The sequence below is a fragment of the Pseudoliparis swirei genome, chromosome 1 (assembly GCF_029220125.1).
Source record: "Pseudoliparis swirei isolate HS2019 ecotype Mariana Trench chromosome 1, NWPU_hadal_v1, whole genome shotgun sequence".
Lineage (NCBI taxonomy): Eukaryota > Metazoa > Chordata > Actinopteri > Perciformes > Liparidae > Pseudoliparis > Pseudoliparis swirei.
In genome coordinates, this window is record NC_079388.1 from 10,461,176 (window position 1) to 10,476,121 (window position 14,946).

The 14,946-nt window shown below is 40.8% G+C and overlaps 2 protein-coding genes across 2 annotated transcripts; one reads left to right on the top strand and one right to left on the bottom strand.

Moving 5' to 3' along the window:
• Positions 1 to 3,687: 3,687 nt before the first annotated feature.
• Positions 3,688 to 7,824, top strand: fabp3 (fatty acid binding protein 3, muscle and heart). The gene is made up of 4 exons (XM_056418307.1): positions 3,688 to 3,861; positions 5,431 to 5,603; positions 7,175 to 7,276; positions 7,356 to 7,824. Exons 1-4 carry the CDS (start codon positions 3,789 to 3,791, stop codon positions 7,407 to 7,409), a joined length of 402 nt encoding a protein of 133 aa, XP_056274282.1. The 5' UTR covers positions 3,688 to 3,788; the 3' UTR covers positions 7,410 to 7,824.
• A 1,913-nt stretch (positions 7,825 to 9,737) lies between these two features.
• Positions 9,738 to 14,874, bottom strand: zcchc17 (zinc finger, CCHC domain containing 17). The gene is made up of 7 exons (XM_056412870.1): positions 14,812 to 14,874; positions 13,629 to 13,807; positions 11,518 to 11,618; positions 11,342 to 11,433; positions 11,159 to 11,259; positions 10,883 to 11,046; positions 9,738 to 10,577 (listed from the first exon to the last, which is right to left on the bottom strand). Exons 2-7 carry the CDS (start codon positions 13,765 to 13,767, stop codon positions 10,419 to 10,421), a joined length of 756 nt encoding a protein of 251 aa, XP_056268845.1. The 5' UTR covers positions 13,768 to 13,807; positions 14,812 to 14,874; the 3' UTR covers positions 9,738 to 10,418.
• Positions 14,875 to 14,946: the final 72 nt, after the last annotated feature.

Below are 14,946 nucleotides of genomic sequence, written 5' to 3' on the forward strand. Positions count from 1 at the left end.
TGTGCCAACAAACAACTGCTACCACAATAAAGATTACAATTCTTTCTTAGGCACATGGTTGTAAGTACCAACATCGTATCACCAAATGTAAAAATACTTTGCAGAATGGCCAATAGTCGATATTTTTTAAATTGTAATTCAACCTTTTGCTGCTCCATTCATGTAAATGTTAGGGAGTGAACATGTGTGCCGATAAGTGCAGCCGGAGAAGGCTATAGGGAGAGGCTCCAGAGTGAGTAAGTGAACAAATAAGTGTGTGTTAGTGAAGGGAGTGACACTTTATCTAGTTATATTATGCACACAGTCACACACAGACACAGAAGAAAGCCTCAAGAAATCTGAAAGGAGTATCAACATTCCTCCGTTTATGGCGCTCCAACTCTTGGATGATTTCACCCTGTTCCTTGCCTACCGACAGCGTCCTGCTTATGTCAGCGCAATGTCGGTTTCAGCCAGACACGCTCAGATACACTCCCAGACGCCTGCTTGGATCAAGTAGTGTGTGTTCAGGCCAAACACAAGCAGTGCAGGGTTCCTCTGGACAGTGAAGGGGCTGAAATGGCTCAGGGCTACGACCTCAACAGCAGATTGATCGTGTTATTACAAGATTGATCAGACAAGTGTAACTCAATAGAAGATTCTGCACAAACAGGATAAAGATAGCGCTAATGTGATCGCTACAATACAAATGTGACCATCACTCGTGTGCCGGGTTATATCCAGCCTATAGCTAAAGCTTTCTCCATGCAGGAGTTAGAAGCCCTCAGTAAGCAGCGAAATCTCCTGACTGAAACTGCAGGGGATAAAAATCTGAGTCAACGTTAGTTACGAGCACAGAGGCCTCCCAGAACACTTTATCACAGGATTTTGTAACATCAAAGACACTCAGCCACTTGCTAACAGCCCGTGGACGTATTTTAGGCCAGAGCTAAACGATTTCGACCTTTCGCCTCCTCTCTCTCTCTCTCTGTCTCCTTTTCTCTCTCACACCTGTTTATGTCAAATGTCAGACACATGCATTTCACAGATCTGTCAAACACACATGTGTAACTTTAGATATGCCAATAGACAAGAGGCAACTGGAGGCATGAGAGCAGTGGGACAGGGTGTGTGAAGCCGGTGTATTCCCTTTTGACTAATTTGTTCTTGAATCCCTGCTTTTTCAGAACAAGCGTGTACATGTTTGTGTATGTGTGTGTGTGTGTGTGTGTGCGCGCGCATGTGTGTGTGTGTGTGTTTCTGTCTGTGTCGGTGGGGTGAGAGAAAATTGTGACGTGCTTTTGTAATTACACAATTTCCAGATTATCAGACCATTTACAGAAGGGAGGGGGTTAAGTGGTCATTTGTACTTTAATCAATGGTGCTGTGTATATGTCTGTCTGTGTGTGTGTGTGTGTGTGTGTGTGTGTGTGTGTGTGTGTGTGTGTGTGTGTGTGTGTCCTAGTACATCAGTACAGTATGTGAGGACTGATTTGAATTTGACTCCCTCGGGAGTGAGAGGATTCGTGCCAAGCGAGGCTGTGTGAGCCGGTTCTCTCTTATTCAAAAGGCTCTCTTTGATGGGGCTTCACTTTAGGGCTTGAAAATTAGTTAAAATAGTTTCTCATTTTGGGAACTATACTTATTGGCTCTTCTTTCCGAGAGTTAGATGAGACATCTCTCGAATCTCTACACAAAATAAGAAGCTACAGCGGCCAACACAAATACTGGAGAGTCAGTGCACCTGGACCAGAAATAGTCACAATAACAAATTAGATATAAGATGTTAATTAGTGAGCTGTAGAGGTCGTGGTGGGTTTCATTACCTTTGGACAGAGCCGCTCTGTCGGCCCCTCTGTCAAGTCTGTTTGCTGCTGGCTGTAGCTTCATATTACAGTAACACATAAGAGTGATATCAATCTTCTAATCTAGCAAGAAAAGACATAAAGCAACATCCCAATGAGGGTATATATATATATATATATATATATAGTACATGTGTGTGTGTGTGTGTGTGTGTGTTACAGCAACCTCCCAAACGGTCACAACAAGTTATTTGAGAGAGTAAAACTGAGGGAATTCACTTCAACATGTTGTGTGGGCGTGGTCTGATTAGATACCGTTGACTGGTGGTAGAAGTGTTGTTGTTGTGAAGCCTATTGCTCATGAGGATTATCTTTTCAGGATAAGACTTAGGTTTAGTCAACAAATCTCATAAAGAGATCAAAAGCAGCAAGACATTAATCCATCTCTCAGTACTTAGCGTGTCTGGTGCTCTGCAGTCAGATCATTGGTTGTAGTGAAGAAGCACCACTTTAAAATCAGGTAACAAATATATATTTTAATTTCAAGTGAGGTTAAATAAAATGTTTAAACAGCTGGCACTGTAGTTTTGAGCTATTGTTAATCAAACAGGAGTGTTTACTGCACCTGATGGGCTCATTTGATATTATATATTTAATATCATACATGTATATGGCACAAGCTACACATACAATATGTGTTAGAAAGATTAACCCATTGTTGGTTTTTGTTTATTTTCATGGGATTTGTTGATAACTTATAGACTATCACCAGATTTACTCTTTTTGGTTTTCAGGTAAGGAAATGAATGTCTGTCAGCACAACGTCCTCCTGATGAACTTGTAATGGACTAACCTTCCACCACCCTTATTCTCAAACTCATGACTACGGCTCCCTCTGCCATTACGTGCAAGGAGGCACGTGGGTTCACACACACACACACACACACACACACACACACACACACACACACACACACACACACACACACACACACACACACACACACAGAGTAGTCGTCACCCTCTGGCGGGCCACTCAGAGGTCAGTTTGAGTCAACAAGAACAAAAGTAGGTGGTAAACGCGAGGAAGAAAGGTCACTGAGGAGAAGCTCGTGAAGCAGGAAGACTGTCAGGAGATTCTTTTCAACCTCAAATCCCCCTGCAAAGAAATCAGAAAAATCAATCATTTCCCCTCCCCTCAGGCTCAATTTGTTTTTCTTCTCTTTCTAGTGGGGGTTGTTCATCACCCCCCCCCCCCTCCTCCTCCTCCTCTCTTTACACTTATATTCTCTTAAGCATGTCGTCTTTACGGTGGCACTGTTGCTCTCTCTGATCCGCCCTCTTTACACTTCCTTAGATGTTAATACAATTTACATTTTCTCTGCTGGCTTAATAATATGTGACATAAATAAATATATGGTTGCATGTAGCGGCATGAAGATGATATATACTTTATTAATCCCCAAGGGGAAATTAGTTCTCTGCATTTAACCCATCCTTAGTTAAGGAGCAGTGGGCTGCAGTGATGCGCCCGGGAAGCAACTGGGGGTTCAGTGCCTTGCTCAAGGACACTTCGACTTGCAACAACTAATGGGGAGAGCGGGGATCGAACCGACAACCTGTGCAATGAAGTGCAACATTTACAAAGCAGTAGGTATCATTTATAATGGAACACAACTAAATTCCTGTACAACTATGCTGCAGCTACAATATAAACTACATAGTCAGTTACAGATACAATTCACACATTAATTTATTGCTAAAACAAGTATATCACACACTCACTCTCTTTCTCCCCCCCCCCCCCCACCCCACCCCTGCGCTCTCTGCACAGCGTGATGACATCATGAACAGCCGTTATAAATCCAGCCAGTAGGATTGCAGGACAGCTGGTGGTGCTGACTATGCTCTCTACCTCTTCTCTCATTCTCTGCCTCCCTCGCTTCACACCCTCTCTCGCTCTCTCTCGCACTCACACCCTCTTTCCTCCACCCTGCTGCAGACATGGCCGAAGTTTTCGTTGGCAAATGGGACCTCAAGGATAGCGAGAAATTTGATGAATACATGAAGAAGCTGGGTAAGAGTGTTTTGTGCGTGTGATAGTTGTGCGCATGTGTGAGAAACAGCAGGGGGATGTGGTGGTGCACGTGGCTGAGGAGAGATGAAAGCTTGTTTTAACCTGTTTAACCCTTGTGTTGCCTTCGGGTCAATTTGACCCGATTCAATGTTTCACCCTCCTGTTACCTTTATATTTACTAACATATTTTACCCTTGAGGTCAATATGACCCCAGCTATTAAAATCTCCAGAAAATTATTAGAATTAATATTGTTTTCCAAGTTTAAGTGTGAGGTACTTTATGTTTGTTTGTTGACTCCCGAAAGAACACCGACATTAAACATTGAATCGGGTCAAATTGACCCGAAGGCGACACAAGGGTTAAGCAACTGGTAATGCTTTGCTGCTGGGAAATTAAAGAAGATGAAGAGAGGAGGGGTAAATAAGGGGGGGATCCAATATGGAGAATAAAAAAAAAGAAGGAGAAGAGGATCAAGAGGGGAAAGAGTAGAGGGAGAGAAAGAAAAAAAACGGGAGAGGGTGGGAACCAGAGGGGGAGGGAGAAGGAGAGTGGTTGACCGCATGGTCTGAGTGCTGGAGAAGAGGGAGGGGCTCTTCTTTAACGGAGGAACCCCCCAGTGGGAGAAACTGTGGCCACACACTCGCTTCCACAGAGTCGAGCTTCATGCGGGTGACCTTCGCAGAAGACTGTTCATTGTTAGAGGCCATGGGAGGAGTGGAACATGCAGATGGTCCCAATGCAGAGGAGCGAATAGGACGACGAGCATGGAGACGGGCTTCAAAATGTGCACTCTCACACATACGCACACCCAGGCACGCACACACACCCAGGCACACACAAACACAGGCACACACACAGGCACACAGTGACCTTTTGTTGTATTGATTGTGGGGAAGTAGTTGTTTTAGAAAGATAGATGGATACTTTATTCATCCCCAGGGGGACATTTCTGTGTAGCAGCAGCAACACAATTACAATATATACAATACACTCAAATAAAATAGCAAAGCAGGACATATTAATATAAAGAAAATGTAATAATTAAAAAGCTCTTACATGTGAACGGCCAGACAGGTCCTCTCCATCGTTTATAGACAAGGGTGTGTCGCAATTGCTCAATTTAAAAGGAAAGCAAGTTTACCCGTTTGCATTCTCACAAGTCCGGACAGGCAGGCCAGCGAGGCCGCACTGATTGAAGAGCAGGCTCCACATTCAGACAGCAGATTAGAGTTTGTTGGCTGAAGGAGATCCAAAGGACATATGCACATTTTTTCTTCTTTTTATATGGCCCTTAATATTCTCACTCTGCTAGTATTAATTACTTTATTTTTACTTTATGTATTTAATGGATTACCATTCAAATTGCAACAAACAAACCGTTTTTGTAATAACTTTTGTATCCCTTTACGTTTCATCTTTCTCCACCAGCAGGTCACTCAGTGTTAGTTTGTTTTATTTGTTCATTGTTTGAGCTTTACAGCCTCACACAGCTGAGAGTCATCAAGGAAACAATATCTTCTATTGTATCCGTCCCCTAAACATTATATTACCCGTGTGTTTTCTACAGGTGTGGGCTTTGCTACACGTACAGTGGGAAACCACACCAAGCCCACCACCATCATTTCAGTGGAGGGTGACGTAGTGACGGTGAAGACCAAGAGCGCCGTGAAGAACACGGAGCTCTCCTTCAAGCTCAATGAGGAGTTTGATGAGACCACCGCCGACGATAGGAAAGTTAAGGTGAGAGGTCAACTATTGTTCCTTTGAACGGGAGGAGATGGGTCAGAAAAGATGTACTGGTTATAATGAATACACATTAAATGAGACCTAATGTTCAGCAACCATACCTCCTTATTCTAATTTAGAGGCTAGAGGGGAACTAACTGCTACAGGCACATCGGAGAAAATTTTAAAGTGGCAAAGGAAGAGAAATACTCTTTCTCTTCTCTGTACTATTTGTGCAGAGAAGAGAACGAGAGCAGATGAAGCTTTACTTGTTGGAGATGAGCCACCGACTGGAAACACCCTTTTTGTGCCTCATTCTGATTTAGATAACTTCTCAGTCTGATTCAGAAGAAAGAAAAATAACTTTAAGAAGACATTTAGCGATTATTAAAGTAATAAATGTAAAAGTAACCATATACATGTTAGATTATTAAGTCAGCTATTGGTTTATTATGACATGGATTACAAAACGGATAGAAACTACAAAGTATACTTGGTATCATAACACATGTAACCCATGTGAAATTTCTTCAGATGTGTAAGCTTCAATATGGAACATAGCTGAAATGAAAGATTTAATTGATGTCCGCCTTGTAGAGTAAATATCCCATTGGAGTTGCAAACCATATCATACCATGCGAACACTACCTGTCCACACACTCTAATAAAGTGACGCCGGGACAAGTTTGATGGCTTTTAGTTGCGGTTGAATCTTCTAATTGGCCATGTGTGTACATTAGTTGGCCTAACAGTAAAATGTTTACTTTAATTTATATGTCACTATAGGTATTCATTTCATTGTGTTACAACTGTTTCTGAAACCTTTTAGAAATATCAACCGATCAGATTTCTATGCATGTTCCGTTATTAAAACGCAGAACCATCGGTCTAGTTGAGGCCGGGCTGCTTTAAAGCCAAATGGCATGAAGATAAATGCAATTTCACGATTTATCCACCGGATGTGATCGTGCGTTCCCGATCACGGCTGAGGACCGACTGTCACTCGAGGTGACGCCGGTTGAGTTTCCTCGAAGTTGAAATGGTTATCGTGAGCTTACTGCGTTACGTGGATATCCAGGATGAATGTGTTGCTGCATGTTTCACGTGTCATCATTATCTGTTGCTTTTTTCAATGTGCGCAGCGGCACCCAGCTACGCTCGAGTTCAAGAGTTTATATTTCAGTCAACAAGTCTTCCTTTTAAAATTAAAAAGCTACATTTACAAGCGATAGTTCAGGGTTACGGTTATTTGCTGCTTCCCTCTGACTTTGACTTTTGACTTACGGTCAGCTGAGTCAGTTCTGAGTATGAAACTTCTGTTTAATTACACAAAGGTTATTGTTCACCTAAAGTTAAATTCATTAGCCAAATAAGAAGTATTTTTTGTTGTAGCTGGCCAAGGCGGCGCTAATTTTAACTACTTTTTAAGATTTAGTATTTGCAAAGAATGGACGCCAATATATATATATACATGAGATATACATACAGATGTATATACTTATAGTTATTTTCAATGCACCAAACATGATAATATGATTTTGTACACTTGGATGTAATAAGCTTTTCTGTTTGTCGGCGTTCTGCAGTCCCTTGTGAAAGTAGAGGATGGGAAGTTGGTGCACACACAGAAGTGGGATGGCAAAGAGACCAGTCTGGTCAGGAGCGTCGATGGCAACGCCCTCATACTGGTCAGTGCTTTCACAAAACACATTGTACAACATGTGTGTTTTTCCTTGTTTATTAACTGTCTATCTCTCTCCATCACAGACACTTACAATGGATGATGTTGTTTCCACACGTCACTACGTAAGAACAGAGTGAAACCCAACCCTGAAACCTCCCTCCAGCATCTACTTCATCAGCTAAAGCCGTGCACCCCCAAACTCCCTAACACCACTTGAACTCCGCTAAGCAAACCCTTTGAACGGCCACTGTGGATTCCCCTCAATGTCCTTTCCTACTGTAAGCTCAGTATTAACTTTACTGCTGACTCTTTTCTTTGTGCTGTTCCTCCTTCTGTAAGAGACACTGAATAAATTACGATGATTTGTTGTTGTTTGTTCTCTAAAGATCCGGTCCAGCATTGTTTTAAATTTTTGATGTTTTTATGTGTTATGCACGGTGGCTATGTTAAGCCTGGAAAAGTGTTTGAATTTGAACGTTTGCCTTCTGAGACCTGAACAAAACTAAATAAAAGTGTCTTCACTGTCAAACCAACTGGCAAAACAATGTGAAATGCATAGAGATCTGTTTTTTCTTGAGGTATTAAGTGCAAGAAGTTTACTCAACTGGGAACTTTGTCACGATACTCATTTATTCTATAATTTTATTGATAAAGTATAATGAAAGGTTCAGGGAGCTCCAGCAGAAGGCTGCATGTCAAAGCTAAGACTGCCTGTCGGTCCAATCTGAGCCATCTGTCCCAAAGAAAACAACAGGGCTAAAAAGAGTTCAGTATTCACAGGACAAGTATGTCCAAATACTGTGTCCAGAGTTTCCACCCCAGCTGGTTTAAGAGGGACTCAGTTAATTATAGCTCAAGAGCTCCTGTGTGAGAATCCGGGTGAGGGGAAAGTTTAGTCAGCTTGTAGGTGGGCAGGTATACTGTTATATCCTGTACATTTGGTGTGTGTGTGTGGTTTCTAAATGTGGATCCTTCCCGTCCAGGAGATTGATGTCATCATGTGTTAATGACTGACTGCCAACTAGAGGCAGGGTGAAAGGGCCGGGATGGTGCATGTCTCATTCTAACTAACTCCGTTACCCAGAAGGTCATCAGAAAAGGATGGTGCATCCACAGTGCAGCCATACGAGATTTGAGTACAGCCTTCTTGTATCATAAACAAAATATACTTTAACTATATCCACATATGTGTTTAGAAAGAAATCAAACACGGAAATTGAGAGTGCAGAAATGCTTCGTATAGATACCTAAGAGTAATAGATGTAGGGAAAATGCTCGCGTCTCAATATATTGAATGGATTCACAAGTGCAACCGCCGGATGTTCACCGCTGAGTTATGCTGTTGAACATTTCTACGAAGGCCTTCCGATCTACAGAAATACTATGAACCGGTACTTGGGCCCATTTCCAGGGTAAAAAACCTTATTTTTAAAGTAATCAAAAACAAATAGTCACACAATCCTATTTTAAAAACAAATCAGGATGGTGGGACATTAGAACATGTTAGCGTGCCAACGGTAAACACAGGTATATACTGCCATTGGGAGCCTGGTGGCATGCTAATATTAACATTTAGCACAGCCTCACAGAGCTGCTATAGAGGGACGGAAGAGTGTTTTGTGTATGTGGTGAAGATACATTTGGAATGAGGCATTGGCAGCCCAAAACATCTGGCAAACCATATCACAACATCTGCACATAACCTGTACAGACTGATGCCAAAGGGAAGCAGAGCAAAGTTTGGCCATTTGGGAACATTTGGGTACCATCTGTGCCAAACAAAAATATTTTCTGGTATCTCAAATTCATTAAACATAGAGTGTGCAGGATAAATATGTTGCTCCCTGTTCTTATTAGTCAGTGGGGAAGCTAAACAAATGAACACATGCAGGTGGCTGCATGAATGAATTGAAGGCATTATTTGCTGATGAAGCATTTAAATGACCATACATTACAGTTTTACCAATTTCAAAAGTCATGATTTTATAAACCAGGTTGACAATTCTCTTATCTAAAATGTTTTCTTTTAATTGTTATGAAATGGACAAAAGAAGCTCAGTAACATATGTAATGTGTAACTGGCCTTAATAAAGCCGTCTTGTGTCTGGTGCAAACAAGAGGAGATTGTAAGAAGCACTGGAGACACGTCACTGCAGCTGGAAGCAATCGCCCCTCAATCCTCGAAGTGAGAGCGTTCAGCTCAAAACAGCACAGAGGAAACAAGACGCCGATTCCTGAACTTCATCTCGTCTCACTTGACAGGAGTATAATCTTTTTAAAGGAAAGAAAAAAGCTTCGCTGTCAACTTTGACTTTATGGGAAATAGCTCAGCTCAACTCATTATTGGACCCCCAGGCTGGGCCAGAACCAACTAGAACATTTCTCATGGTTGTGTGTGTGTCTGTGTGTGTTTCAGTCCCACATGTACTAACGTTAAATGCAACATTACAAGTTCAAAGTCCAAGAACAATAAGGCATTTTTTAATGTCCACAAATTAAAAAAAAACCTTTAATGGAGTTAACAGCTGACATGCAGAAGGGAAGGTTGTGTGTAATGGACACAAACACACATTTTTATGTCCACACAAATGGACAATAAGCAGCAACTTCCGGATGTCATCACAGCATGAGCTTCCTGTCACGCTCACTTGTGCTGCGTTACACGTCCGTTTGTCTCGACTACTTCCTGTGTGTGTGGATTATTGGAAGGATTTAAATGCTAGAACGCCCCCCCCCAGATTTACATTCATTGTCTTCTTATTTAATGTTTGATGAAGCCTGATGGCTGTGAACAATGGATTCCAAGAGGGATCTCCACTTGCTGCCATGATGTGTAAACTCCTCCCTCTGAGGTGGAGCCAGAGGTTACTTTAGGACAAGTGGGGCTTGTCACCAGATGTTTGTGTTTGTTATTTTGATTCTATAAATTTGACAGGAAGTAAGACTGTGCTACCAATAACATGAACTGTCCTTCACTCAAATGAAAGAAGGTCTTTATCATGAGCCGTCCTGGGGAGAGATTAATAAAAGATTCACAGCTTGCGGTCCGTCACTCCGTCCGTCGTTACCCACTTCCCCCTTTGTGTCAGTCTGATAGCTGCAGTTTGTGTGACTGGAGATGTGTGTGTGTGAGTTGTGTGGCTGTCTCAGCTGCTTTTGTGTGATCTGTGTTTCTTATGTTTCTTCTTCTTTTTGTCCTCTTTGTCGTGAGTTTGCTCATGGCGCTTCCTCTTGGTTTTGCATTCGTCGCTGCTGCTGCCGCTCTCAGACTCCTTCCTCTCCCTCTTTTTCTTCATTTTCTTCTCCTGGAGGAAACACACAAGACGACATTCGTTTTGTGTGGCAGTAAAAAATAACTTGAATAAGCAGAATATGTAGGAAGCAGAGTCGAGTTTGAAAACCTCAAAAACCAATCATTCATTTAATTATAGGGTTTCTTCGACAACACTTTAACAGTTGAATGAAGCCGTCTTGTGTGGGCAACCACAGACATGCGCCGACATGAGGAACCCTGGGTCTTACGTCAGATGACTCAGCCGAAAGAGACACAAGAAGAGACTGAAAAAAAGGAAGTGATAGCAAAGCGTGACATTAACAGTCACATATTTACCTTCTTTTTCTTTTTCTTTTTTCCTGACTCTGGCGGTGGTGCAACTGAGGTGGTCTGCTGCTGCAGCAGAAGCGGCTGCTGCTGCTGTGGTGCTTCCTCATCCTCTTCAGGTACCAGAGCGTACTGCAAGCCCGGAGCAGAGAAACAGTCCTTGGTAAAGTGACCTGAAAAGAGTTAAAGGGATTTCAAGCTAATTTTGCAGTAGATTTCGTAGGAATCACATGTATTTTGTTCTTTGGAGAAAGGACTTTTGTTTCATTTGTGCTATTGTCGCACCCTTGCAGCCGCACTTTGAGCATGTCGTATTGAGGACAGCTTCCAGTGTGATCCTGTTGCCAGTGTGATCTCTAAATTGCCTACGTCGCCTCGCATCCTGCCTGCAATCACACAGAAAATAAATCACACACACACATGCACATACACAAAGACACACACAAAAATAAATCCATAAGCACTTACTCTCCCATGACATTGTTTGGGTCCAAGTCCTTACCAGATCCCTGATTGACAGCTTTCATAGAGAAGGACAACTTGACCTTGTCGTCCCGAATCTGACAGACAGGAAACAGAGCTGCAGTCATCCTGCTCACTTAACTGGCACAGCTTAGTATGTGTGTGTGTGTGTGTGTTGTTACCTCTCTCCCAATTACTTTAATCCACACATTTTCCCCCATATCGACAACATCTGAGGCACTCTCAATGCGTGTGGCTGACATCTCACTCACATGCACCAAGCCTGTATGAGTAAGAGAAGAGGTGTAAATGTCAATTTATTATTTTTAAAACACATAAAATGCTTAGCAGACATTGTTGTCAAAAGGAATAAGACAAGCACATATGTATTTGTTTGATGAAAGATAAACTTTGCACTTTACATGGAGCCCCTGGCACAAGTAATAAGAGAACGCTGCGATATAAATGTATTCTGATGAATAAGGAGGAATATAAACTTGCATTATACGGCGACAATGTACTCGTATATATCTGTGACCCAGATGCCTCCCTAACCTCTTAGATCTTCGAGACATATTCAATTGAAATTCAGAATACAAACTGAATATGCAGAAAACACAAGTCTTACCATTTAACTACAATCCACTGCCCCTTATGAAACACATGAACTGGACTCAGAAGACAATCAAATACCTTGGAATTTGGAACCTTGGACTCATAAAAAAATGATGATATGAACAAAAAAATGAAAGATGGTCTAAGTACAACACCCCTATCAGTTTAAGTGCGAGAATCTATATTATAAGAGATGTCCATTTTACCTAGATTACTAAATTCATTTATTTATGTTCAATTTGGAAAAGTATGATCTTTTCAGATATTTACAGTTTGGCATTACTTTTCAAAAGAAATTCAGAAACATGAGGCAAGTATAGAACATAACAAAATAATACAAGTGACAGTACGGGCATACGTGAGTAGCTCTAAATCAGTAATTACAAAAAGTTTGCCAGGGAATTACAAAGATTAAAGGCGCTACCACAACATACATCAAGTAGAGATGGGAGAAAGAACTAGAAGATGAAATACCCAGTCAGTAATGGGAGAATGTGTGAAACCACGTTTTATACTTCCTGTTCTATGTACTGGTGTAAAATTCAGCTGGAAGAACCTTGTTTGTTTCTTTATTCCCTAAAAATTAAGACCTCCTCAACCACCTTAAACCATACATGCTGGAAAAATTGTGGAGGGGAGAGAGCAAATCACCACCATATCGTCTGGATCTGCCCCAAAATACAAACACTCTGGGAAAGCACTTGGACAATTATGCAACATATTCTGGGGCAATAGTTTCCATTCACATGCAAATGACTTTATTTGGGCAATATACCAGAAGGAATAACTGGAAATGACAGGTACCTCCTATAAAGGTTAACAATAGCATCAAAAAAGCAATCACTCGTAAATGGTTACAAACCGTCCCACCTTCGATAGAAAACTGGACTGAAACCATTAAAGAAATCCACGAGATGGAAATAATGACCTTTCTTTCTGAGACTAAGAACAGATACATAGCAAGACCGACAAATTTGACCAAATATGTCAGAATAAGGAAATTGGCAGGTGGCTCACCCTCCCTAACCTCACCGTTCTTTGAAGTGTGTGGGATCTAAAGGGTCATAATCTAATAAAGAGATCCAAGTCTAAATTACCCTGTGACTAGAACTCTTTGAATATATATTTTTATATCTCATGGTTGGACCGAAGTTCTGGTTGACACGATTGATCTACAAACAGCGTTCAAGTGTTGTGCATGGTTGTTTTGATTGTTTAAAAAAAAACGTATTATGTTTACTTAATTATTTGTTTAAACATTTACTTTGATTTAATTTGTCCTTATGGCCAAAAAAAGAAAGATAAGCTGATGTCATCATGAGTCAAACATTTTTAATTCATCCTTGACAGTTCAAACTTAAATTAAAGAAATAGTTTTTGCATTTGTAACATTAAACAACAGAAAAAGAGAAAATAATATATAAGAATACAAACACCATTGATCAGATGCTCATATCTAAATGTGGCTCAGGTCGCCCTCCAGTGGTGAAAATGAGCCGGTGGTATTCTCTCTGCTACTTAATTTTCTCTATGTTGTGGTGTTTTCTGCCTTCTTTTACAGCACTATTTCTTCATATTATTGTGATTAGTTTGACTTAATTTGCATGTGATTTTTTTTCTTCTCCTCTGACTTTTGCAAATGTTTGTAATACATAGAAATAAATAAAGTTGAACCAACCTTCTTTCTTGTATCCTGGCAGTCGGACGAAGGCTCCGTAGGTCTGCACAGACACCACCTCTCCCTTGGAGATGCTATGCATTGGTGGCAGACCTTCCAGTCCAGCCGGCTCTTGTCCTTGGCCATCACTGTCAGACATAGTCTCAGTGGAAGTGGACCACAGGAATCAATGAGTAGATCTAGAAGATTTACATATTTTATCATTTGCAGGATCATAAAAATAGAAGAGAACATTCTTTTCTTTAGATTTAAGGTTGTTTTTTAGGTAATCCTGTAGATTAATCTAAAAAGTGTTTGGGGCGAGAGTTATAGAAAACATACATAACATTACTGTCCAATTTAAGTCTTTGAACCGTTTAGATTTTGACAGGATACAATCTTTAAACAGGTTTATAAGAAAAGTCTATAACTTATTTTATATTACACTATTTATTTAGTACATTCCTTCTGATTTAACCGTATAACCTGTAGTATGAATTAACTGCAAAACCCCTCCAAAACAAATTAGGGTTTACTCCCATTGATAGTTGCCAGAATCCAAAAAATAAATAAATAAACATATAACAACGTCTCAAAGCTAATTTTATTGTGGCATTTTGTCTAATTAATTGTTTTTTGAGTGGTTGTTTTTTGTCGTAATAAAATGCATTTGTTGAAATAAAGATAACTGGGTGGATATAGAGGACGCAATTATAGAGGTGTCTCACACACAATAATTACGTTTCAGAACATTTTATGTTATAGTGGTTAACACAATTAAATCCCTCTTTAAAATGTTGCATTATAAATCATTAAAAGATTCCCTCTCTTCCAGAGAAACGTTAGTTTCCTTCCTATATTGTTCAGTTATCTCACGGACACAATAGAGTTGAGTACTATGAGATTCAGAGAGTAAAGTTATAACTATGTGTGACGGATTGTTGGGGAAAGACTTGTGTGAGTTTACTGAGTTAACTTCACTTTACATCTGCTGTAACAGCGAAGCTTAAAGTGACTAGCAGCATGTTGGGCTAACGTTCGCGAGCTAAGCTAAACTAGCTAAGGTCAGATTCAAGCGTTGTCTTGAGCTAGCTAACCTGGTCAACCAAACAAACATACAGGCCAGCCCGATAACTGATCTTCGTACGGTAAATATATATAAAGTAAATTTAAATACGAATATAAAAATGAAATAATGCGTTACCTTTCGTATTAGCAGCGCTGCTTTAGTTTTACATCCGGTGCAGATCAGTTCAACGACAAGCCGTGTAAACCAATCAGCGCAGTCGGTTCCAGCCTCGACCAATCAAACGCCTCGTAGCCAGCGGAAGTAGATTTA